Below are 27,250 nucleotides of genomic sequence, written 5' to 3'. Positions count from 1 at the left end.
AAATCGCGTGGCGGCTATTGGTGTAGTGCTGTACCGGTACAGCAGTCGGGTTGCAGTGGGATAATGATGGTTGATTGACGGCGGAATGTTTATATGCGATATTTACGACTTTGTTTGTGTAACTATTGGCTTGTATTTAAGCATGGCGGAGGTGAATTTAAAGAGGGCGGCTGCAAATTTAACAGGGCGGGCTAATTTTAAACGGGGCGCATTTTCACTGCTCAAATTTAAACGGGGCGTCTAAATGGCCTGGCGAGAACACTGGAATTGTAAGTAACCAATTTCATTGTGCATCCCACTGACATGCATGGCCTGTACTAACTCTCTCAGTTCACCATGTCCGCCATATTTGTTTATCACAGCAACAGTTTACTACTCAGTTTGTACACACAGAGTCACATGATCAGATGAATATTCATGATCTGGCTGTCACCAATTTTGAATATACAACTGTTACTGGTTGGAATAAAATTTCTATCTTTGATTCTGAATCAGGATTGGGTTGTTTTTAACTCAAAATGGCTACTTTGTTAGATATCCTGTTCATAGTGCTCATCTACCATTTTCTGGCTCATGCACCTAATATTTCTTGAGAAAATTGAACTAAAGTGAAAAATATCATCAGAGCTCTGAATGCATTAATAATCAGCCTGTGTCTGCCATGTTGGATTCTAAGCAGCTATTTATAGGCAGGACTTGGCCTTTAAGGAGACCGCCGTCGGCCAGGCTGGTCAAAATGTCGTTAGCCTACAGGGCTTGACACTAAGGCAGGCAACTGAGGCATTGCCTCCGTTTCCCACCAATTCTGCTTCCTTCATATGCCCTGATGTTTTCGTTGTTTGGCAGTAATCATGTGAATTACTAAACTGGTGACTGCATTTTGCCGTGATCACTGTGTAAATAGCTTTTGCAACATGCCATATATTGAAGTAGTGCCTGATGTTCTTGGCCGGCTTCTCTCTCACCACCTTGCAACAGACATGTGGCCATCTGTAATAAGCTCCATCTTCTGGTTAGGCAGTTCCTCCTCAACCTTGCTGACACAACGCTTCGCATACCCTCCAGCTCCATGTGATAGCTATTTTTGACCTCTGTTGACTGCAAAGATAATAATATGTAATTTGAGACAAAGCAGAAATAATTGAACCTGATGATTAATTTGTTTGCCAGGCACATGGGACCACTAATTTTAAATCACTGTGACGTCTACCTCAGACTAGAGTGAACTCAATATTAACCTGACAGCTCTTCATTACACAGCTTTTATCATTTTTTTCACAAATTAAAAATCATTAGTTGTCCTCAAACTATATCTGTAAACATGCAATGTGCATGTATGTGATCTGTGACCTGTACTAACTCTGTCACTAGAAATTTGTTTGAATCTGTGACGTGCAGGCTGTCGTACTTGGCACAATGGCGCATTGAGTCGCATCTTGCGTCTCCAGCGAGCTTGGGAACTTCTCCAGAGACCTAACAATGTTGACGGACTCCTCCTCCCACACATTGCGAACCACCTGGTGCAAGAAATTTCTCTGATGACTAAAAATAAGTCATAGGAGATATTCCCTCCACCCCCCAGAAGTCCAAGACCCGCAGAGTCTTGCTCGGAATCGCTCCTGCAGCCAGGATTGCTGTAGAAAGTCCGATATTGCCGCAGGCGTATTTCCCCACCATGGACTGGCTCCTCCACTTCCATTCCTCGTCACATGAGAGGCAAGACTGAGTAATGTAGATCATGGAGCCCTCCTTTGACGACACCCTCTGATCCAACATAACCGCATTGGTGACAAAAATTGAATAAGGACAGCAATTGTCCTTCTGACACAACATACATCTTATTTGAAGGAGGCTCCTCTTACCTGGCTTTCTTGCTCAACCTAAAATTGCAAAGGAGAACGTGGTTCTATAAACATGCATTCTTTTTATGATACAGATAATCAAGATCACTTAAAAGTACACTTTATAAGATATTTAAATTATGATATTAAATAATGAAATACAGGGAAAGAGGATTCTAAATCATGTAACCATTGTCAATGATTGTTTCAACTTACTGCTCTGGTTCATCATTGTCTGCATACATATTTGGATTCCATCTGGTGTCCTCCTCACAGTCAACAAAGCTGACTGACTGCTCCACAGATTCATCATGCTCTAACTCGGCCTCAGAAAGCTTGTGCTTTGGTTTGGAACACGCCGTCGGTGTCTTGATCTCGAAAGTAACTTCAGGTGTGCGGTCACTGCCCAAGTCGCACTGTACAAATTTTGAACGTCTTAAAATTTGAATTCTGCGGTTGCACTACACAGCCTGTGATGCCGTCTCCAGTGGAGGAAAACTTGCAATTACAACTGGAACGAAGAGCAGATGAACATGATATATATAGTGACAAGACAATACAATTTCATTCAGTTGTAACATTACAGCAAATTTACCCACTAGTATAGTTAATAGTATACACAGACACAGACAGATAGAGTGAATCCTTGGCAACAAAGTCCCAACTCAACTAAAATTATTAAAATCACAATTAGTACTCACTTTCAGTTCTTGCCTGACGTGTTTTTAAAAAATCTTTACCAAGGGTTTCGTCATTGACCGTGTATATCAATATTATTCAACTTTTGCCGATGAAGCTTAGTCCATTCATTGGCTCCCACTTGGCCTTGACATCATTTGCTCGATTGAAACAGTTATGCAGATGGAACATTTGGGGACGTTGGTGGGTCACCATGTCAATGACAACTGCTGACCTCTTGGGGATGGCAGTGGCTATTGTTGATGAAATTGGGTGAGAATTTTGGACCACATTTCATATGTTGTGTTTACTGATGGGGGTGGTAGTGATATTTCCTGATGGAGTAATCAGAGAGTTATGGACCTTGTCTATACAATGAGAGGGGACATGCGCTTTTTTGTCACACTCCTTCTGGCGATTGGCCACGCGTAGGCCGTGACACTCCATACCAACAAAGAGCCTACGGGTTGCGCTATGTTGGAAGCGAAAGAATTGCAGAAATCATCAATTATAAGGAGTGACAACAAAAGGCCCAAGGGCCTGGCGCTCAGCTGAGTTAGAATTGTTCATGGAAGACTTTGAGTGTGAGCAACAGGATATGAATAGATATTTGCGAGGTTGCAAAGATACACAATTCGAGTTGGCATTTCTTATCCATGTTAAGAGGCGAAGGTGTTTGGGGGTATAATTGTACCTTATAGATTATTTTGAATTGCAGTGTAAGCATGGTAAACATGGTGAATGTGAAGAGTGAAGATGAAGATGACAAGTCTATTTGCATTTGTTTTTGTAGGTTTTATTTCAACATAATAAAGTATGAACATGATTTTCTTGACCAGCAAGTGATTTGAAATTAGGATGTATGTACATGATAAGAACAAAATAATAGCACTGTGGAAATCAAATGATATGGCATTCTTGAATTATATTACTGTGATGTCTTGCCATTTGGGAGTGATGGGTGTTTTTCATGGTGTTTTGTAGTAGTTAGAGAGCCGGCTCAGTTTCAATTACACTATTGAGAACGAAAGGTTTGATGTTCTTATTACATTGAGAGTGTTTGGTGATGGTATAAAAACGATTTCTTGCATGTCACATTCCTGGTCTGAAGGTTGTGTAAACCCTTTAATACCCCCCAAAAAGCATGTTCAATTACACTTTGGAGAACAAAACCTGAAATGTCTTTTTAAACATCTACTTTGACCACTGAATGATAAAATGTCACACAAGAAAAAAAAATCACGGGCGATGGGTACCCAAGAAGGCCCTCAATAAGGGCCCAAAAGGGTATCAATTACACTTTTGAGAACAAGTCTGCAACTCACACAAATTATTCCCACTTTATCACTGATTACAAAAATGTAACACAAGAAAATAAATGTACTGGCAGTTTTAGACAAGAAGGGTCCTTAAGGGACAAAAAGGGTCACAATTACAGTTTTAAGAACACATCTGAAATTTACACCAATGAATCCCATGATAACACTGATGATAAATTTGTAACCCAAGAAAAGATAAACCTTGGCATTTTTTATCAAGAAGGACTGCGGTAAGGGTAAAAAAAGGGTATCAATTACACTTGGAGGAACAACGCTGAAATTCAGAATAATGAATCACACGTGTCCCCTGATCATAAAAATCTAGCACAAGAAAATAAATTTCCTGGCATATCTGAACAAGAAGGGTTCTTAATGGTCAACAAGGGTCTCGCTTACACCTTCCAAAATAACCAAGGATTAATGTTCTTGATAAGGTGAATATCATAGTGAGGGCCATTTACGGGGTGGTAAAAGTCAACTGGGAATCAAGAAGTGCCTTCTCCCTGCTAGAAGGGTCTGAATGATACCAGATATTAGCTGGTTACTTTACTTTTTACATATGCAAAAAGACCAAGTGAAGATAATTGGGTGTGTATAACAAATTTTAATGACTTTTATTACATGTAAGCTTTTCTGAAATGATGAAGAGGTTACTACAATACAAGGCAGATAAGGGATGTAAAAACAGTACTACCATCAGATTCATGATTGTCTACAGATGAAAAGTATCAGAAAGAAAAAAAACTGGTTTAAAAAGCTTTTAAAAGCAATACACAACGGTGTTTTATCATGAACAATTATTCAAGCAAATAGACCAATCTACATGTAAATGAACCTACAAAATACATTTGAATATTTTCATGAAAACGAATAATGAACACTCAAACTTTACCATACATTGTTTTCACAAACACTAGTTTGAACTCAACTAAAAATGGCTACTAAGTAGTACAGATATTAAAAAGAACATGCTGCTACCATGCCCCTCCCCCCTCCCCCACGTCAAAGTCTTATATTTCTTGATTCACTTACAAATAAAATGATATCCTTCTTATCCATTTTGTCATTCATGGTACTCATTTATAAGTTTATATCTTGCTCGATATCATAATGATATTTATATGATCGTTATCGTATCTATGTGATGAGGGTTGAAATTCGGTTAATTGTTACTAAGTTTAGTAATCTAGTCCGAGTCGACGTCATCAGTTTGCTGGACAACCTCACTGTCTGAGTCATCGTCATCATCCACGTCAAAGTCATAGTGCTCAGGCAGCATGTCTCCCTCCTCATCACTGTTGTCCGCCTCCGTCTCATCTGGTAAAGCACTATCGGGCATCTGCTGGCATGTGAACCACACGATCTTGTAGGAGCTCTCATCATCGGGGTCCACTCCCCCCCCCCATCCTTGATTGGGTTCGTCTGGCACCAAGTTGTCACAGGCTGCATGCCAGATCATAGCAACATAGTTGCTCCTGTAGATTTTCTGCCTGACAACATTCTCGCACGGTGGAATGCAACTTGCATCTAACCCCTTCAGTCCGGCAAACAGATTCTTTCCTTTCTTTGGTCCAAAGGCCTTCTCAAATATCTTGTGTCTATGCTGGTTTAGATATATTTTCTTGTTTCTTGCTCCATACATCATGGCAGTGTATTCCTCAATGACCTTGCATGTGGCATCGTTGACTGGCCCTGTGGCTAACGCTGCGAATGCTTCCAAGAATCTATCATCTTTTTCAGCAATGGCAAGTGGACGCTTTTTTCCCTTCCTGATGAAAGCCGCAGTGTAATCGCAGCCTGTGTACGAGTGGAATCCTGGTAGAGCCTTGCAAACCTTGGAGCCAACTTGCGTTGCAATGGAGGTGATGTTCACAAAGCGCCTCGTCCCACGACCCGATGAACCAACATCCATCCACACATCCATGGACATCTTGTGGCATTGATGGAGAAGAATGACAAGAATGCGCGGAAGAGGCACATCTGTAAATGGAATGCTCCGAACATTACGAAGACGTCATCAAATCGTGGCTGTTCAGTGACTTGGATCTTTGTAGCCCTTTTAGCAACATCAAGATCGTAGGAAACAACGCCGTATGGTTGTTCGCACTCCTGAGCACACTTTTGGGTAAGGGACAGCGTTTCCACTACAACATCATCATTCGTCGGTGAGCGATCGATATTTGGCATGTACAGAACAACCTGCTTTGGGAGATGGTCGACGTAATACCGAGCATTGAAACCTATCCACATTGGGACGTTCTCTATTTCAAATGCATGGGCTGCCATCCATAAGAAGTCAAGCTTTCTTGACTCCTTGGACACATCTGGAAGTGCCCTGAAATCTTTCTTTTCATAGGCAAAGTTGTCCATTCGTGGTTTTTTCCTGTATGGAGGTAGGGCAGTACTTGGAACATCTAATCTGCGGCGCTTCCTTTCTCTACCAATCACCGGCATCTTTTCTACCACTGTTGCTGTTGGTTCATCTACTGGTCTGGGCGTTGGGATGCTCTGATACATGATACCCATGGTATCGTGTAAGGTGTCTGTGCCTGAAAGTGTCTGGGTCAGTTCGTCATAATTGTCGAAGGCTAACCCACAGGGGATACCGGACACCGACCCTGCAGGACAAGTCAAACCGCGGTCTAAAGTGGCATATGCAAGTTCTGTCTCGAGTTCCTCTACTTTGGTGTAATTCAAGCAATGACCTAATCTATTCAACATTGTCACTATCTTCCTACTCCCAGTTAGTGACTTCAATGACATTGCTGTTTTAACAGCACGAAAGCAAATCTTAAAAGATTTGCTTTCGCGGTTTTAGGGCGCCATGTTTTACTATGAAGAGTGCATCCTGGCTCATGGAATCTGAACGACGCTTGACCGAATCAGAATGTGAACCTCGCGCAGGACCTCCCAGCAATGCACTAAAGAACATCTTAACCAAATCAGGAGGAGTTCCCTCTCCTTTTTTCAGTGATTCTATACTGAGTGGGTCAGAAAGGGGCTCGCTCTTTACAGTTTTAAGGGCCTGCCTAAGAAGCAGAGCAGCTTTTGTAACCTGTCCCTCTGGAGATGACTTAAAGTCATACACTGCTCTGATGGATGAATACTCTATGGTAGTACTGTGTACTATCACACCTTGCTGCTTACAGTCTGGAGAATGGAGGGTGATCATGTCTGGGAACTGTTTAGTCAACAGATCTCCTAGATACTGGTATTTGCTGATTGAAGGAACCACCTCTAGTTCAGTACATAGGTCAGTGTATTGCTCATAAATTGAGACAAGACGCTCAGGTCTCTGGTTGCCAATCACATTCTCTTTTACGTAGGAGTAGATACTTTCTAGGGGAATCTTGACATCAACAGGTTCCTCGGCGATAGGGGGAAGAAAACCTTGCATGCGATCAGCTTTGCGAATATGCAGGGAACGACAAGTGTGATGGTACTGGGCTTCCTTCGCTATCAAGTCAACACCGCTGATTTTTACAATTACATGAGTAAGCTTGAGCTGGTTAGCAACCTGAATTATCTTTTGCTCTGCCTGCCTGGTTTCAATTTTTCCGAAAAGCTCTCACAAAATAAACATGTATCAGGAAAAATATCAACATTTGATGCACCTTTGGTTGAATTGTCATCAACCGAAGCTGTTGTTACAGAGCGCAACACCTTTGTTTTTCGGCCTAAAGTCTCATTATCATCAGATCTAGGATGAAACTGAGAGGCAACCGCTGTAAAGTTCTTGTAGCACTTGCTGTGGTACCCATCGGTATTGGCTGGACACTCTGGCAACGCATCAATTACTACCTTAAATTTTGAGGAGTGATAGTTTCTCATGTTCTTCCTTGCCTCCGCAGCACGCTGAACCACGGTCCACTTCTCTGCTTGCCACTTCTGTAACTTCGTAGCTTCGTTGGGTAGAATGTGTATCAGACAATTTGAAGGCACTGACTCAGCAGCAGGTGCGGCTGCTGTAAGGAAAAAAACAACATACTTGTCAAACTAATTAAATGATGAAACTGGGATGAAAATAAAACGAGCCACAGCTTTATTGGTCATATCCAATGGGAAAACCACAGAAACAAATATCCTACAAACCTTGGTCAGACGTAACTGTTGTCATTCTGTTTGTCAAGTTTGAAGGCACTGACTCAGCAGCAGGTGCGGCTGCTGTAAGGAGAAAACAACATACTTGTCAAACTGCATGATGAAACTGGGATGAAAATAAAACGACTTGGAAACAAATACATTTAGCTTTATTCGTCATATCCAACGGGAAAGCCACAGAAACAAATATCCTACAAACCTAGGTCAGGCGTAACTGTTGTCATTCTGTTTGTCAAGTGAAGGGGATTTTTTGCATTTCCTGCAAGAAAGAACATATTATTAACGTAGGACAACCGTTCTGATAGCGAGAAATGAAAAATATTCATAAGTGCGACACGGAGCCGGCATCTATGATAATCTTAGTCAATTATCCCTTTTTGATATTATGAAACACTAAAATGGTGTTTGTTCATTGGAATGAATCTTCCATGTTGTCGATGCATGCAGGCAAAAGAATTCGATTTAACTAATCCTTACCTTGTATTTATCTCAGCTTTCAATCAGTGTTGCGAAAAATACATCGTTACGTAACTGATCACGACACTTTCCATCAGATTCCGATTTACCTCATGCCAAGGAAATTAAATATTGACTTGAACACCATCCCAGTAGCATTTCACCACTGCATTGATGTGGACACGTCCCTTGTGATACGGCCTGACACGTCTGATCTTATGATCAGAAGTAGGACTAAGAGATAGGACAGTAGGACAGTAGGCCTATTACTATTATAGGCATCTGTAGGTCCTGTTGCTATTCCATTAAAACAGGTTGGTGACTCACAAAATAACTAAAAATGTTTACAGAAAATGAAAATGAAAACTTATCATTTTATCATGAATGGTACAAGGCATTAAAAGAAGCGAGCTTCGTGTTTTACAGTGACCCCTTTGACCATTAAGAACCCTTCTTGTTCAGATATGCCAGGAAATTCCTTTTCTTGTGCTAGATTTTTATGATCAGGGGACACGTGTGATTCATTATTCTGAATTTCAGGGTTGTTCCTCCAAGTGTAATTGATACCCTTTTTTTACCCTTACCGCGGTCCTTCTTGATAAAAAATGCCAAGGTTTATCTTTTCTTGGATTACATATTTATCATCAGTGTTATCATGGGATTCATTGGTGTAAATTTCAGATGTGTTCTTAAAACTGTAATTGTGACCCTTTTTGTCCCTTAAGGACCCTTCTTGTCTAAAACTGCCAGTACATTTATTTTCTTGTGTTACATTTTTGTAATCAGTGATAAAGTGGGATTAATTTGTGTGAGTTGCAGACTTGTTCTCAAAAGTGTAATTGATACCCTTTTGGGCCCTTATTGAGGGCCTTCTTGGGTACCCATCGCCCGTGATTTTTTTTTCTTGTGTGACATTTTATCATTCAGTGGTCAAAGTAGATGTTTAAAAAGACATTTCAGGCTTTGTTCTCCAAAGTGTAATTGAACATGCTTCTTGGGGGGTATTAAAGGGTTTACACAACCTTCAGACCAGGAATGTGACATGCAAGAAATCGTTTTTATACCATCACCAAACACTCTCAATGTAATAAGAACATCAAACCTTTCGTTCTCAATAGTGTAATTGAAACTGAGCTGGCTCTCGGTCTATAGGAGTGTCATATGCTCTTTATTATTGACTTTTACTATATATAATTCAGAGTATGTTCTCTGCGGGAAATGGTAATTGGTTGCCAATGGTAAGAGATTACAGTACACAAGATGAAGACAGTGCAAATCAAGACACTCATGCTATTTGAGTTTAATCTGAACCTGAAGAATGGAATTACAATTTGAATTGAAGATAGGCCACATTTAGTTATTACAAGAGCAGACAGCATATGATGAAGCAAATCAGTTTTGGTCAAGGAGAATGATTAAAACAAAAGGGAATTTGTCCCATCTGAAATAATATTTCAGATTTTAAAGTATGAAATTGGTTGTATTTATGTTGGTTTTGAGATTGAAATGCCTACACTGTAAGAAGGTGAAAAGTCATGCTTAAGAATTGTAGAAAATGACTGAATGTTGAAGGAAAGTTTTCTTTATAAATCCAACATACATAAGTAATATTATGCAAGTAATTTGAGACTAGAAATTGTCAATGTTTTTTGTGTCCTAATGGATGATGGTTTGTATAAAGCTTAAAGGAATTACGATCTAAGCTGAGTGCATGTGAACTACATGTACAAAGTATAAAAGAAAAAACAATTTCAGGTGAACACAATGACAATTATAAAGCCCAAAGTAATTGCAATTTTAACTGAATGAAATGCGAATTACAGAAGTGTACTATATAAATATAGTCAAATACAATATGAACTGATATAACAGTCCTAATCGATGATGGTTTGTATAAAGCTTAAAGGAATTACAATCTAAGCTGAGTGCATGTGAACTACATGTACAAAGTATAAATGAGAGAACAATTTCAAGTGAACACAATGTCAATTATAAAGCCTAAAGTAATTGCAATTTTAACTGAATGAAATGCAAATTACAGTAGTGTACTATATAAATATGGTGAAATACAAAAAGATCTGAAATGACACTTTGAAATCAGCAGCATATAAATGTACGTCGTCTTTCCTGGGGAATAATAACGAAATGGTAAATGGTAAATTAACGAAATGGTAAATCTGTAAAGTATTAGACAAGTATGACCATCTTCTTCTTATTTATTATGACAGTTGTAGCAAGCATTTTTACATAGTGCTTGAAGATTTAGAATTTCACAATGATATTTTCATTATTGTAAGTTATGTTTGGGATGCTTGTAAGAGTTAACAGGAATTCCTCTATTTCGTCACTAGTTGTGTTCTTGTCAAGTATGAATTTTTCAGTGGGGAAGAATTCCAAGAGGGTATCATAGAATGCAGTGAGCTTATACATTTCATTGTCTGAACTGACATGCAGTTTTACTTTCACATTTTGTACAACAGATTGTGACCGCTGTCGCATTTGACAGTTGGTGCATTTGAAGAATGGTGCAAGAAGGTCTTCAAGGTCGATTGTGAATTAACAATTTTTGCAACCGAGGCGTTTTGTTGCATTCACCTGCTGTACCTCTGTGTTTTCAAGTGTTTTAAATGTGACATCTGGAATGTCATCAATGATGTCAGGCCTTTCAATCACATGGAGACCTATACACCCTGTATTTTTTTAGCCTATTTTGGGGACACCTTTTTATCATAATTTGGGGACATTATGTCGTTGGGACACACCGACTGTACACTGGATTTGACCCATTGTGACTCTTTCTGAATCAAATAAGCAATTAATAGTCTTCTTCCTTTGTCTCTTCTAGTTCTACTATGCAAATAGAATAATTAGATGAAATAAAAAGGAAGACAGATATTTCACTGAAAAATTTAACTCTGAAAAATCTTTATTAATTCAAAACTATAAAACCTTTTGCACATTTTATGCCATTGCACAACCTTCACTTTGACTAACTATGGATATGCATCAAAACCTATGCCCTTGCAAGCAATGCACTTACTTGGCAGTGGTATTTTGGAATGATTTTAAGATGCCTGCTAATATGCTTAGCAATGACTAAATATTTCAACAAAATTGCACATGATTATGCCAAACTTGACAGCTAAGCAATTGAAATAACTTAAAGACTTTGGTCACCTTTGAATTCCTAAACGTCTTGTGTCACCCTCACTTTGTGAGTAAGTCATTGTGAAACAAGTCAGAAGGACAATTACTTTGCCAACATGGCCAAGAAGGAGATGGAATTTCAGTTGTTGAGATGGAATTTCAAGAGTTGAAAGGGAAGTCCAAGTTCACTTTCATCCAGGCAATCAATGAAGCCATTGCATCTTCAAAGGAGGAGGTATCTCTTCTTGTTGAACCTAGTGTTGAAGATGTCAATGATTTTATCAATTGCCTGCTCATCCAGGGGAAGGGGAAACAACCGAACCCTCAACAATTTGTCAAGGGTCACTGATTTCATGGAACCTTGGCTCTTTCTGCAGAGTAGGTTCATGAAGCTGAACCCCCTTTCACTGATGGCGTTGGACATGGGAAGAACTGTACACAGGGACATAAGGTACCACATGTTTGGGTAGAGGTGTTCCAGTTCTTCCCTCACCATCCATTCCACCACATTCAGGGGGGTCAGCTTTTTCTTGTCTTTCAGCTCTTTTAGTTCCTTCTCGACTTTTGTGACAGTGTATTGCGGAACCCTGGGGTTCTTTGATTTGATCTCCTTCTTTTTCTCAAGTTCAACTGTCACATGAGCAATCTGCTCAGCCATTTCTTCCATGTGTCTCTTTTTCATTATTTCCATGTGTTTCATGAATTGAATGTACTCATCCAACAGAGGAGTTGTCTCACCATCAGCTGTGTCACACAAGTGGTACAAGTTGTTGACCCTCTTTAGGTCTACAGACACAGCAGCTGACTTTTCAACTTTGTGTGACACAGCTGATACTGGATTGAGAAACAACTTGGTCAGGCTTTCAACAACAGGATGTAGGCCATCATAGAAGGCAGTCTCCAATTCACCTAAGAGGTGCATATCCGTTTTACAGATTTGTCTATGAATTTCTGCAAGTCAAATGGCCATTTATTGGCAATGTTCTTGGCCCTGCTCTCCCTGATGTATTGGACACTGCCTGTTTGATATGCTCTAGCCTTGTCCAAGAATTCCTTGCATTTTTTAGCATAATTATCTGAAGAAGGCAGATCCTCTAGGAACTGTTTCAGGAGTTCCACCATGTCCAGGACCTTGGTGATGTGTACAGTTGTGCTCTGAAGAACCAAAGACAGGTCATTGGTTTTCTGAAGAATCTCTCGCATCAGGACAAGCACACAAACATTCTGGGGGTCAGAGAGCCTCATGTTTATGTTCTGATATTTTGTGTCTTTTGTGTGCAAGTACACAGAGTCAAATACATCAAGAATTATCTTGTATTTCTCTAAGACCCTATCACAGGCATTGAAATGCGTCAACCAGCGTGTCAGACATGCCTTCACCATCTGCAAAGGCTGATCCCCAGTTGCTGACTGTATTTCCTTGAAGGCAACCTTGGCTGTCTTGCTGTAGTCTATTGCCAGGTAGATATCAAGGAGGAGCGTGTCAAAGTCACTGATCAGGGGCAATTGTCTGTTGAGGTGGACAAATACCAATGCCAGGCGATGGTTGCGGCAGTTGATGTATATTGTGCTAGGATGATCATCTCGCCATAGCTTTTGAACCCCGCCCCTCTCGCCCGACATGGTGTTTGTCCCATCGAAGCATATGAATTTGACACACTCCTGCTTGATGTCTGCTTCTTCCAACACCTTCTTCATTGACGCATAAAGCGCTTTGGCACAAAAGAGTGAGGTTGCACCTTGGACCATGGTACCTGATTCTGCAACAGACCTTATGTTGATGAAAGCATAGGGTTGGGTGGTGCCTAATACTTGGTCTGGGTCAACCCAAGTAAGAAAACTTATCATCTGATCTGCATCATTGTGGGCCTCACTGTCATCTGAGTAGTAGGTGCAGAACTGAGCATTTTTCAATGATTCACCTACTTTATCTGAACAGTACAGACTGTACGAAGTGAGAAGTTCCTCTATTGACTCCCCACTTAGGTAAAGTCCATACCGAGAATCGGTATTCTGTAGGAACTCTTTTGTGATTTCTTCCTGGACAGAATTTGCCAGGAAATTGATGAAATCAGGGAGTTGAGATTTCGGCAGGAAATGTTTGACATGGTAGTCAAGAGACTTTATCAAAACAGAGAAGTATTGCCGATTTCTTTGCCGATCTGCCGCAGATTTCTTTTCAATGAGACCTATTAGACCTCCTGAGAGTAGAGCCTGCTTGATCAATTTTTCATTTTCAACAGACCTTTCATGAAGTTTTGTCTTTAGATGCTCAGCAAGACAGCCACCAGGGTGGTCACCTAAGCCTGACCCTTTGGATATAAATGGCTTCAACCTCTCATTAGCTCACCTCTTAGCAGAGGTGAGCTTATCCCATACCGTGGCGTCCGTCGTCCGTCGTCGTCGTCCGTCGTCGTCGTCGTCCGTCGTCGTCGTCGTCCGTCGTCGTCCGTCGTCCGTTAGCAGGGCACGTTTCGTAACTGTTAGAGCTATTGAGTTGAAACTTGGTACACATGTACCCTTATGTAATGACACCTTGGAGACCAAGTTTTGGTCCGATTCGTTTCATGGTTTGGCCACCAGGGGGCCAAATGTTAAAAGTGAAAATATGCAATATCTCCCTTAATAGTAGTCGGGAAATTTTGAAAAAATATGGTAGGTACTTCTAGGAAAGGTGCATCATATATCCTCCGGGTTTTTGATTTGACCTCCTTTTCAAGGTCACAGAGGTCAAATGGTGTAAATTGGCCGTTAGGATGTAACGATGGCACGTTTCTAAACTGCAATGACTATTGATACCAAATTTGGTACACATTAACCCCTTAGTCAGGTGATCTCAGGGACCGAAGTTTGGTCCAATATGATTCACCACTTGACCACCAGGGGGCAAAATCCAAAAACCTTAAAAATGTGATTATTCCTTAACTTCTTGCCCGATTGCCACCAATTTGATATCATGGGTACATCTAACCACCATACAGTATATGTCACACAGGTTTTTAATTTGACCTTCTTGTCAAGGTCACAGAGGTCAAATGGCGTAAATTCGCCGTCAGGCCGTAACTATGGCACGTTTCTTAACTGCAATGACTATTGATCACAAATTAAATACACATGTACCCCTTGGTCAGGTGATCTCAGATACCGAAGTTTGGTGCGATCTGATTTGCCGTTTGGCCTCCAGGGAGGGGGCCAAATTCTTTGATTTGACCTACTTTTCAAGGTCACAAAGGTCGAATGTACTGTAAATTGGCCATTTTGGGGAAATTGTAATTGCTTGGACCTACATCAAACCTAACACTACATGACACAATACCATGCTCTTTATCCATCTTTCCTCCACATGAGGTGAGCACAATGGCCCTGGCCATTTCATTTGATCTATCTTGAAGAGTGGCATAGGCAGAACAGGTTTTACAAATGTACCCCACAGCAGACAGAACAAAATCTGGGTTTTTTCTCAATATTGTTTTCACATCACGTTTTCTATAATCATCAGTTTTTGATTTGGTACCAGGATCTGGAGGGGCTGCCCCAGCATCTGAATCTTCAGCAACACTGTCCTCCACATCAGCCTCATCACTCATGTCACTTGCATCCTGAAGGTTCTGACTGCTGGATAGTTCAGAATCTGAGTCTGCAACATTATCATCAGCACCACTCAAGGCACTGACCTCTACATCAGTCTCATCACTAGCAACCTGAAGTAATCTGGGACTGCTGGTGGCAGAAACTGGACTCAGGGGGTCCTGCTCATCAGGAACAGACTCTTGGTAGGTGTCACTCAGGGGGTCCCGCTCGTCAGGAACAGACTCTTGGTAGGTGTCACTCAGGGGGTCCTCATCATCAGGAACAGACTCTTGGTAGGTGTCACTCAGACTCCCAGGATCATCAGCAGCAGGGACATGGTGAATTCCTGAAAGAATATTAGTACAACATTGTATATTTAGATTAACTGGGACTGGATGCATGTCGCTAGGCTGTGCTATTTTAAACTTGCTTCTAACTTCAGCTATGGTAAGTAAGGACAAACATGTATATTCTGAAATAAAAAAGCATTCACTTGGTTAATCATCATCATCATAATCTATCTTGCTTCCCCAATTGCCCACAGTCAGCCTCTCCCAAAGCGTGGCGTGGCTTGAAAAACGTCATCGGAATCCCCCGGCTCATCCAATCACATCGCACTGCGTAAGAAATTCAAGGCCACGGCACCATATTTAGTAATTTATGCATCAGCAATGCAAATAAGCGCAAGGCACAGTCTGCGTAAAAGGTCGAAATGAAGCTATACATACGTTTCTGGGGCCGGAAAAAACGGTCCAAGGAGCCTTCTTCAGCCCCCCTTTTAGGCCGTGACGAGTCATAGGTCCTGCTCTGTTTATTATGCGACTTGCCAGATGATGTTGGCCGACCTCTATGACCCCCCGGCATTTTGTTATTAAAATGGTTTCCAGGAAGCTAACCTCGTCCCAGGCTTTCAGCATACGGCGTAGTACATTGTGACGAGTGCACGAAGGTTAGAATTCTGATCGCTAGGGGCAAGAGTGGAAGTCTCGCGCACAGCTACAATCGCGGCACTGCTTATGCAGGCTGTGCATCTGACATGCAAAGCTGTCATCTAGTCTTGCTTTGCAATGGCTGAGACTGAATTCCTGGGGTATCCCACTTCATGTAGAAAACGGGACATGAAACATTGCACTGCACGAAATGGCATTGAATACTGAGTATCGCAGCCCAGGTATTTCCAAGTATTATTTGTTTATAAAGAGTTATCCTGACTAGTATATTTTAGGTATCCTTACAATACCCACAGCAGGATAACATTGGATCCGGAACATTCGTTTCCTGTGTTTTCCTGTGTTATACCTCATTGGTATTTTGGATGGATTGAGCATGGGATATCCCAGTATTTGTTGGGTTTTGTTGGGTATCCCCTCAGCATAAGTCAGGATTACCATATGGTATACATGACGTGCCTCCCCGTTTTCCCTGCGAGCATAACTGAATATACTACAGATATACCATGCAGGATTACATCGTTTGCTCTCTGTATACGTGACGAATCCTCTTTGGTTTCTCCTCTCATTTGCTGTAGGATACCACATATATACTGGGGAGAGGCATGTTGGGTATTCGTGGGTTTGGGGGGGGGGCTTGCCCCAGGCGGGGCAGGGCAGGAAATTTTCATTCTAGGTTCGAGCGTTCTCGCTACTTCTCACAGGCAGGATTACCCGAGTGAAAGCTCAAGATGGAAACATTGGGCAATAACATATTCAAGGATTGTGTACCATCAAGGTCAATTTATTGCCTCAAAATCAGATTATACTTATGACATGTATATAATGTCTTTGACAAGAGTCACCCGATGACCAACCAAAGGCAAAGGGCTGTCTATACACGGCGGTATTTTGGTCCGCAACTCTCACTTTTCGAAAGTCTGTCGTCCAGCTTCTTAATTAGTTCGTTACATTCCGCACTCCTCTTGCCTCCGTGTGATCTTCTCCGGAGGACCTTTTCTCCCTCCAAGTCGGTTGTCTCCTCCTCCGACATGTCTTGCTGCTTGAGCTTTTTCCACACTTCCCTCTCCCTAGTGTCTGACTTCAACCTTTTCTCCCGGGCTTCGAAGAGCTGAAAGAAAAAGTCAATTTTGAATCTCCTTAGATTTAGAATAAAGTCATATCTGACTAAGGTATTCACAATCCAAACAGCAGGACAAACCTCATTATTAGGTCGACTGTGGTTTAACAAGGCTCTTTGGAGGATATGGGGTTCAGTATAAGCTTGGCGTAAAATGTTATTACTCCAAGGTCGAAGGTAGTCTACATGGTCTAGATATCTTGGTTAAAAACTCACCCTTCTTTGCCGAGACCGCAGCAGTCGTTTCTTCTTCATCTGCTCCTGCTGATTGGATGCAGCCTCTTTCTTAGCCTTTTTCAAACTGGTATAGTAGGTGTGACAGGCAACTGCAAGAAGAATGCGATTAGGATTCAGTGACAGTCCTATACTCCTATACGGCTATACAGTCCTATACGGCTACCAGCCGCAAGATGTCGTCACGGGTCTCTAGGGCTAAGATAAACATAACGCAACTGCAACGGCTGCCGAATCAGCTGAATTAAATGTATTTTATTACACAACCACACAAACCTTGCTGAAGTAAATCATGGAAAAAATTACGTTCGGAGTTATTAGCCCCACCCCAGCCGCCTCTCCCCTCCGCTATGTGCGCCCCTGATCGCTGTAGTAAATGTACTATCTATCTCTGAACTCACCTCTTATCACGTTCACTGCTGTCCCTTCCTGCTTGTCTCCAACAAGAGCTACTAAATAGGCTGTAACCCTTTCGTTGCACGCAGCCTTGAACCTGAAAATCACACTATAACCATAAGTACCGGTACTGCTAACTATTGTGAAACCACTAGGGGTTTTTAAACGTACCGCCCCCGAAATAACCCAATCGCCAGACACGGTCTGGAACACTCCGAGTATTTTGAACGCTGCAATCGTAAGGCCTTGTGATTCTGTATTTCTGGGCGGTACGTAGAATGCAAGCTTGAATATCTAGAAGGTGTGTTATTGAGAAGAAACTAGAGTATATAATATCAGTGCACGTATACATGCAAAGAAACACTTATCATGCAAGCCAGTGTAAGTTGTGAATGACGGCACTACATAAGTCTGATAGCAACTGCATGCAGCCAGCCCTATTTGTCGCCCGATAGGCTGACCCGGGAGGCTGACGCGGACGACTGCCCAGGGGGTCTATTGACAGTAACCGTAAGACACCATTCCTTACAATGTTGCATTCAAGATGGAGATTACAAATGCACTTACCCTTCGTTGAAGTTGTATTTAAGATCATTCCCTGCGTCCTCGATATTATATGCTGCACGTACCGCTGACTGAAATGAAAGAACAAATTATGACTGCTGATGCCCAGCTTTCTCACTCGATGAATTGGGCTTACTCTTACGTTCTGACATTGCTTTTATCAAGAGCTTAGAGGCAAGCGCGTGTGCGGAAGGTGAGCAAATTGGAATCCTATTTCCTAGAATCAAAATGCCCCCCCCCCCCCGCCCCGCATGCATTCTTATGTGCGGCGAAAATCATAGGCTTACCTTGACTGCAGCGGGGACTTTGACCCTTGACTGCGAAGTCCTTTGGTCACCACCACGTAACAGCTCTAATATGGCATCAACTTTTTTGTCAATAGCTGACACGCTGTTTTCAATTCTAGACATTCTTACTTCCACCTCTCTCACCCTCTGCCTCTGCGCGTCGAATTTCTCTTTAACCTGCAAATTGAGTGGTATGCGATTCACTAGAAAACCTGGACTGAGTAGACAGGTCCAAGTCAGGATGAACACTGCGGGGGGGGGGGGGGGATAATAATTGATTCTATGCTGGTCACATGGCGAATACAGAACACAAAAATGTATATGTACTGGGGATTCCAATAGAGTTTAAAGTGGCACATTCGACCCCTTCCCTGGATCTCATTGACACAAATCGCAAACAAATCCATTCCATATCTGACACATCAAACTTACAATATAATGGAAAAAACCCTCATGAGAGTAAGGGGTTCCGAGAAAGTGTTTTGACCCCCCCCTTTTTACGTTAGCAGTGACCATAATCCGCTGAGAAAATCTTGATGATCCCAAAGAAGGGAAGTAACTTGGCCCTGTCTATATTGTGTGACACCCTCCCCCGCCCGCCCGCCCGCCGCCCCCGACCACTCGCACACGCCCCCGCTCAGCACTCAGGTCAGGACTAACGACGTTACAGAGTCTGTTTCATTCCAACCCAAGTTGATCTGTACTAAATCAGATGTCAGTGCCAGAGAGACACCATTACCAGAGTATCAGTGACATTCTTATCTGCGTGATGTTGACATGTAAAAAAACTTCCAGTGACCTCTTAAAGGATAGCTCCTGGAATAAATCGTTGGCAGCCTTTTTGAACGAAACAATGGAAATATATTAAATGAGTATTCCTCTTTACCACAAACCTTTTGAAAGTGGAAGAAATATAATAGTTCAGGAAGAAAAATTGATATTAATAGTGCCTTTTTTACTGACATGGACGACGCCATTTTGAGTCAAATTTCCCTCGGTGATGACGCGGTGTGTGCAATGGCAGTGATTGGCTGAAATTCCGAAGCCCCGATCGTGCATATTATGGGCTTGTCACCGCTTTTCGCGCGTGCGCAGTGTGTGAATCCATGTCAATATCCGTTTCTTCACGTGTAGTGAAAATCTGGAAAATCCTTGATCAGCCAAAACAACATCATCTGCAAGATTCGTCTTTGATTTTTTCCAACTTAGATCTGCTGCATTGCCTCACTGATTTCACTATTTCTGTCTTAAATCATTCATAGTATCTCCTCGACCTATAATTGTGCAACTATTGCATGTTTTATTGTTGTTTTATTTTGTACTATTTACTGCATGTGCATGTACTGTACAAATCTAATTCTAATTTCGTTTTATTTAGACATTCGCGTAATATATTGATTGCTTGAATGCAAAATGCCTCGGTGCATGGTCCCAGGATGTGGGAATATGTCCGGTGTGACGAGTGGAATTCGATTCAAACAGTGGCCACTGAAAGATGAAGAACTTTCTAGGAAATGGTTGCATGCGATTCGGCGGGCTGACCTAGACAAAAGAAAGAAAACATTCACAAAGAATGACCGAGTTTGCGAGCTACACTTCGAGAAAGACTGTTTTGAATCTGAAGGTGAGCTGAAGGTCAAAGCATTTGGAAGGAAGACCCCGAAAACTTGGATTAGAGCTGACGCAGTGCCCACCCTTTGCAAGCCTGGCCAGTTCCCCGTGCCCTCGCCCACCCCGTCCTCATCATCGAATTCCGCCAACGGTGCAAGTGGGAGTGCCTTGATTTCGACTCCTGCATCATCAGTCAAGGTTAGAACTCCGAAACGACCAAGAAGTGTTGACAGGATTCAAAGGCTAACCCAAAAAAATGTAAGTAGCCTAGTGGTGTAGTAGCCCTAGGACTATAATATAGGAAGGCCGAGCCATACGCCTACGGCCTACCGCTAGGCCTAGGCCTAAAACGAATATGACCTAGGCCTAGTTCTAAACGAAGGCAGTAGAGTAAGCCCTAGACCTTCAGAATATGCAGTCTCTCGACTCTAGGCTCAGCCCAGCATGACCAGCGAAACCATGGAAATCTAAACCGACCTTTTCCTTGCCAAAAGCACTATAATAATATAAAAGCCACAACCAGTACCACAGCACCCCTACTTTTGAGTCTGTGGCATAGCCTGTGTGCCTTAGTTATATGAATCATACCCCGACAGACATGGGGCTTGGCATGTTGCGGGCTACCCTCACCGCTCCATCAGCCACTCAAGTATATACTCTTACTGTGTATTTACATTGATTTACTAATAGTCCTGCTCTACTTCCAGATTGTACAGTCATTACTTCAAGACAGCCCCAGCAAAGCAAGTGAAGTCAGCAACACCCCAACGGTTGGGAAGAAAAGGAGAAAAAATGATACCGAGCCAGCCACGCCACCAGATGCCGATGTCATCCCCACCACACCACCAGTGAAGCATGATGTTGATACCCAAACAGACTGGGATATGGCATTCATGCAGAGGATAGATGGCATGTTGTATGGCTCAGTGGAGGTCATACAGCATGATCATTCCTATAGTAAGGTAATTGTAAAATGAATCCTAACTTCTAAAGATTTGGATGTAACAATAGAAATACAATAACCATGGTAATTCATGAAATGAATCATGTTTACCTATTAAAAGTACTGTATACATTAGCAGTAAGCATACAGCATACAATGAGGCAAATGCAGAATGTCCTACTGTACCCCAAATGATGAATATACTATTACTAAAGAAAAAAACAATCCATTTATTGATTCAAATAATGGTTTAAAGTATACGTGTTCAGTAATTAAAACATTCAAAAGCTTTGATGTACTAGTAGTAATGTGACATTTCCCACTTTTCAGGCTAATCAACCGGATCAAGATTCCACTCTCCGACCAAGATCAAGCAGTGAAGGTACAAGAGAAGCAGACTTGCAACCTCCTCAGCTCAGTCCTGATATCAGCTCAGCAGATGTGCTACAATCATGCCAGGTTAGTTATTTTCAAAGACGCTCATTGTCACCAATGCTGCTTCCTAGCTTTGAGGAATAGGAATTTACTTACCATTACCAACAAACAGTGTGCATGTGATATATGTGTAGGTGGTTGGCTTGTTATACAAGCATTATTTTCTGGTACATGTACATTACGGTATAATGGAGCTAAATGTGTTCATGAATACCCCCCCCCCCCCCCCCCCCCGAATGTGAGTGATCGCTTTGCTCTTGATATTGTCTCTAACTAAAACCAAAAATTCTGTTCCAGCTTCTGCCTGGAGGAGGAAGTAATTTACATGTAGACGATGCACTAGCTGCTACCTCAGAGTCTGATGTTACCAGTGACGACTCTGACTTCGAGCTTCCTACCACAGCGAGGAAGGTGGATGATTGTGCAAAACACTTTGATATATTAGACGAGGACCAATTTTCCAATAGTGCTGGTGATTACATTGAGCAGAAGAAATTCATTGTGTACGAGGGTAAACTATTAGATATATTCCTATCTTATGGCACTTGTCCAGACTGTGGCCAGAAGTTTGGAACTATTTGTAAGAATCAAATTCAGCGTGGCTCTTTAGTCACATTTCGTTTGGTTTGCAAAAACCACCATGTCTTCTACTGGCATTCCCAGCCTGTTTGCAACAAGGCTCCAGTTGGGAACATTTCATTGGCTGCCTCAATTCTCTTCACTGGAAATACTTTCACCTCTGTAATGAAATTTGCCAAACTAATGAACATCCGCTTTATTACAAAATCAACGTTTCATGGCAAACAGAATTTGTACCTCTTTCCTGTGGTAGATGAAGCTTGGAGAGAGCACAGGTCCAAGCTTGTTCAGGCCCTGCAGGACAGGTCAATTACTGTCATTGGCGATGGACGGTGTGACTCACCTGGACACAGTGCCAAGTATGGTACGTATACCGTTATGGGGGCCGCCAATGAGAAGGTGATTGATTTCAGTTTGAAACAGGTTAGACCTGATTTGAAGAGCTGCAACATGGAGAAAGAGGGCCTCATCGACTGCCTTGACAGCTTAAAACATTCTAAAATTACAGTTGGAGTTTTGGCTACTGACCGCCACCCCCAGATTTCAAAGATGATGCGAACTAATTACAAAGAAATTAACCATCAGTATGACGTCTGGCACTTTGCCAAAAGCATTTAAAAAAAACTGAACAAAGCTGTCAAGAAAGCCGCTTGTTGCCCTCTTGGTCCATGGATCAAGGCTACCATTGTTCACCTCTGGTTTTCAGCTGCGTCTTGTGAGGGTGACCCTGTGTTGTTGAAAGAGATATGGACATCCATCCTGTATCATGTCCAGGATATCCATGAATGGGGGGACAAAACCATGTTTCATGCTTGTAACCATGCCCCCCTCACAGACGAAGAGTCTAGAAAAAAGAAATGGCTTGAACCAGACTCTCCTTCACTAAAAGCATTGGCAACTGTTGTCAATGACAAGAGATTACTGGCAGATGTTGGTAAACTGAGTAGTTTCTGCCACACAGGAATACTAGAAGTGTATCATTCAGAGATGATAAAATACATGCCAAAGAGCAGGCATTTTTCTTACAAGGGCATGGTTGCAAGGACCCAGCTAGTTGCATTGGATCACAATGAACATTCTGAGCGCAAACAGATCACCAACAAGTCAGGGAAGCCACGATATTACCACAGTTGTCCCAAGGGACGGGACCATTTGGTTGCAAAAAATGTAAAAGAGCAGAAGGATTATGCTTACCTTCCAAAAATGATGACAGCTGTGGTTGAACATGTCATGTCTGGCACAAAACCCACACCGGTGTTGGAGCCAATCCTTCCACAGAGAATAACCTCTGTTGAAAGACCTGATCTTGAAGAGTCGCTCCGATACTCTAGGTTCATCAAATGAACGAAGGTGGGAATTGAACAGACATGACATGTAGGGTGGGTTGGGTTGGGGGGAATTTTTGAAGCTAAAAAACATATTTTATTGGTCTTTCAGGCCATCAAATAATGAAATGATTTAGTCTCTTTTGTTAAACTTTGAATAAGAATGCTTTATTGAATTTGTATAACATCAAGTGTATAACTTTCTGGGGCCACTTCTTGTTTGGACCCTTTCATAAATAGATTTATAAAAAATATTTAAATGCATTTTTCTAAAGTTTTTTTACAGGCCCTTGTCTCATGGTTGGCCCGGGTTAGAGATCAATTACAGTAAGGGGATGCCATCCAGGAGAGATTACAGTGCATAGTATTCTAAAAGTGAAATATTTCTGAGGTAACCGTCTTCTGGACTGGGAGTCAATTGAAAAATGTCCTTGATTGCACTATGTCCTCTTCTTTAGATAAAATGTGTCAGCAGTTTTTGGACTAGGATACCAAATAAATAGTGAGCGTGAAGAAATTCAGTCTGACTGGTCAAGGTCATCCATATTGGCTTCAAGAAAGCCAACATATTGGCCATCTGCAGCTGGGAATACCTCCCGAATACGCTTCACCACACAACTTGGGATGACACGACGAACTTTCCGGCCGAGGAACCCATGGGCCCAAAAGATCATTTGACGGTAGGCCCCATGCCCGAGGCACCTGAAAGAAGAAAATTCAACTCCAATAATATTAATTTTTTTATCAGGAACCTATTCAGTTCATCTTGTACACTAGTATTATATTTACATTTACCATGAATGTTCAATAAAATTGCTTGTTATTCACATAAAATCAGTTCTTATCTTATGCCAGTTGCTTCTCATTACTGAGGCCCCCATGTAAAAAGTGATGGGGTGGGGGTTAGAGAAGAAGTTATTCTCTAGCAATCCTCGAGAAGAATGACTTAACTGTGAATGTTATGCCATTGCCAAATTTTGTTGAAGCAAAGAGAAATTAAATTTTTTTGGCCTGTTATGGGAAAAAATAAAATTGTTCATTTCTTTTGACTTTAATTTTGCTACAGCCCATGACTCTGAGCCCCTTACTTGTTTGTCGGAGTGTTGTCATCCCTCCTCTCGATATAGGCGTGATGTAGCCGGGCCATGGTTGTTTCGATCACTGCCCTGTTCAGGCAGACGGGGACGAAGTCCTGGTGGTCTGTGATGCATTCCATCAAAACGTCCCCACTGTCTGGGTCCTCAAACTTGGCTGCCACTACATCCTGATCATGGCAGCACATGCACTCAATATGTGTAGCCATAATATCACAGTGTGTGCATTTGCACCACTCCTCAACATTGAGGGTGGTCCGGTCCTCATCGGCGACCCCATCCACGTCCTCATTTCGGCCATCAATATCGGGTCCAGCTGCATCTTCAACAGCTTGAGCCATAGCGGCAAGCTCCCCCTCTTCATATTCCGGCTCAAACTGGTAGCCCTGTACACTTACATTTCCCCCTATATCCAAATGTTCATAACTCCCGCTGCTCATCGAAGTGTCACTGCTGTCAACATAGTTTTCATCATTCGAATCCGACAGTGTGTGCATTTGCACCACTCCTCAACATTGAGGGTGGTCCGGTCCTCATCGGCGACCCCATCCACGTCCTCATTTCGGCCATCAATATCGGGTCCAGCTGCATCTTCAACAGCTTGAGCCATAGCGGCAAGCTCCCCCTCTTCATATTCCGGCTCAAACTGGTAGCCCTGTACACTTACATTTCCCCCTATATCCAAATCTTCATAACTCCCGCTGCTCATCGAAGTGTCACTGCTGTCAACATAGTTTTCATCATTCGAATCCGACATGATTACAATACAATAAAACGATCTCAAAATATCAATCAGCTGACGGCTATTGTACGAATCCTATTGTACTGACATGCGGTGAATTGCACCCGTGACGTCACGATTCTCCGGTTTTGGAGGAGAGATCGCGAAAAAAGTGAGAAAATGGTGCCCTCCATGAACTCTGTGTTTAGTGGATTAAAAACACCTTTATTGGTACAAACGCAAATTTTTGTGCGATATACAGTCCTATATTGGAATAATAATGATATACGGAATATGCAGGTGTGTTAGTTTTCCCGATTATCGCTATAGTGATTTATTCCAGGAGCTATCCTTTAATAATCTAAACAGACTGGGGACACGGCTACATACAGTAGCCTACATTGTGTACAACGATGCATGCAACAAAGGCCTGAGCTTTCTTCAAGCAAAAGAGTTTGTTGGTGTGTAGAATCTTTATGATACACAGGGCGCCCCAGAAAAATGTTGGATGCTAAAAAGAGACAATAGGCGAAAACGGTAGCCTCCCCATAGTGGAAGGCGAGCCGGGAGGGGGATTAAAACCTTAGCCCCGAAAGCTTATATATAATAATGATTGTGGTCCTGTGAAGATACATTTTTGATGCCTAACATATCATAGCAACAAGTAGCCTAATCCGCGCCCTTTAGGCCTAACCTGCCTTAGCAATAGTGTTGAGTAATAGTTTAAGAGACGAAGAAAAAGAAGAAAAAACCAACAGAACCAGGACTCCTTAAATACAGATGAAGGATGCTCCCTTCCTCTCACCCCCTCGATCCCTGCCGCCACAGTCTTATCGGTGCCCCCAACCATATAGTGGATGTTGAACAAGAAAATGCCTACTTACCCTTTCACCAAATCTTGCCAGAGCGTCGACAACCCTTATTGTCACAGCATCCTGGAACGACGAGTCATCATCATCATTATCTATTAACGACTCGTCAATAGATCGGTTTGTTGTTGCAGTACTTCTTGGGGTGGAAGCATAAAAACGAGCCATTTTATACGAGCGAACAGTAAATTCTTAGTAGAATGGTAGACGAATGGTGCGCTATCCGTTGACACAATTACTAGAGGCCTACTGATTCAATTTCCCGCCTAAAAGAAGAGCTCCCGGATGTACGTGCGCCAACGCAGCAACTTTGATAATAAATTAGTTATAAGATGGAAACTGGTGGGAATGTAGCGCGTGGAAAGCGGCGGCAGTGGGACTGGAAATTGTGTGAATGTTGTGACCAGACCGTCCCCAAAAGTACTTATTACGACCATTTGAAGAGGAGGAAACTTCTTCAATCGCATACGGATGAAAATGATGATCTCTCATCGGAGGATGGACAAGAGAATTTGGTAAGTCTGTTGTCTCGGACTCAATACCTTCTCAAACCTGTGCCTCAGACACAAGACTCACTCCTCTCGGGGAAATACCTAGGACTACACTTGACCATTTAAGACTTATTTTGGTGGCGGGTGGGGGGGGGGGGGGATTCAGAACAGAAAAAATGAAGTAGGCCTATATCCCCGGTGAAAGCTAGAGGTGCTTCAGATCTGACCCATACAGTTATTTGTCTTGCCTGCAGTCGTGTATTTTACTGTAATATCATAATTTTATAATTAATGTAGCACCTTAATCACAATACATTACCCTGTGTAGCCGGTAAAGCTCACCCTATTTTCTCATAGGAAGACGTGGCGGCCGACGACGACCAGGCGCTTAGTGGTGAAGCGTCCCAGGGGGAGGCTGCAGGTGATGAGGAACCATCAGGCATTTCTGGAGATGATTCTTCAGATGAAGAACACCTTTTAATGGCAGGTGACGAGGAGGTACGTCGAAGTTTCCTTTTG

The 27,250-nt window shown here is 42.2% G+C and overlaps 2 protein-coding genes across 2 annotated transcripts in view; one reads left to right on the top strand and one right to left on the bottom strand.

The window, feature by feature from the left end:
• LOC135492965 (uncharacterized) overlaps positions 1-23,575 on the top strand; it is a 42,520-nt gene extending 18,945 nt beyond the window's left edge. Inside the window, exons 2-7 of the mRNA XM_064779714.1 lie at positions 20,042-20,532; positions 20,982-21,236; positions 21,548-21,676; positions 21,950-22,163; positions 22,485-22,595; positions 22,938-23,575. Coding sequence (XP_064635784.1) covers positions 20,077-20,532; positions 20,982-21,236; positions 21,548-21,676; positions 21,950-22,163; positions 22,485-22,595; positions 22,938-23,575 — 1,803 coding nt within the window. The 5' untranslated portion in view covers positions 20,042-20,076. The remainder of the gene's footprint in view (positions 1-20,041; positions 20,533-20,981; positions 21,237-21,547; positions 21,677-21,949; positions 22,164-22,484; positions 22,596-22,937) is intronic.
• Positions 23,576-24,074: 499 nt separating this feature from the next.
• LOC135492964 (P2X purinoceptor 7-like) lies at positions 24,075-25,090 on the bottom strand. The gene is made up of 2 exons (XM_064779713.1): positions 24,645-25,090; positions 24,075-24,258 (listed from the first exon to the last, which is right to left on the bottom strand). Exons 1-2 carry the CDS (start codon positions 25,088-25,090, stop codon positions 24,075-24,077), a joined length of 630 nt encoding a protein of 209 aa, XP_064635783.1.
• Between the last annotated feature and the right edge of the window lie 2,160 nt (positions 25,091-27,250).

Source organism: Lineus longissimus, chromosome 8 (assembly GCF_910592395.1).
Source record: "Lineus longissimus chromosome 8, tnLinLong1.2, whole genome shotgun sequence".
Taxonomy (NCBI): Eukaryota; Metazoa; Nemertea; class Pilidiophora; order Heteronemertea; family Lineidae; genus Lineus; species Lineus longissimus.
The sequence above is the reverse complement of the archived record's forward strand: the minus strand, read 5'-3'. Positions and strand labels throughout refer to the sequence as shown.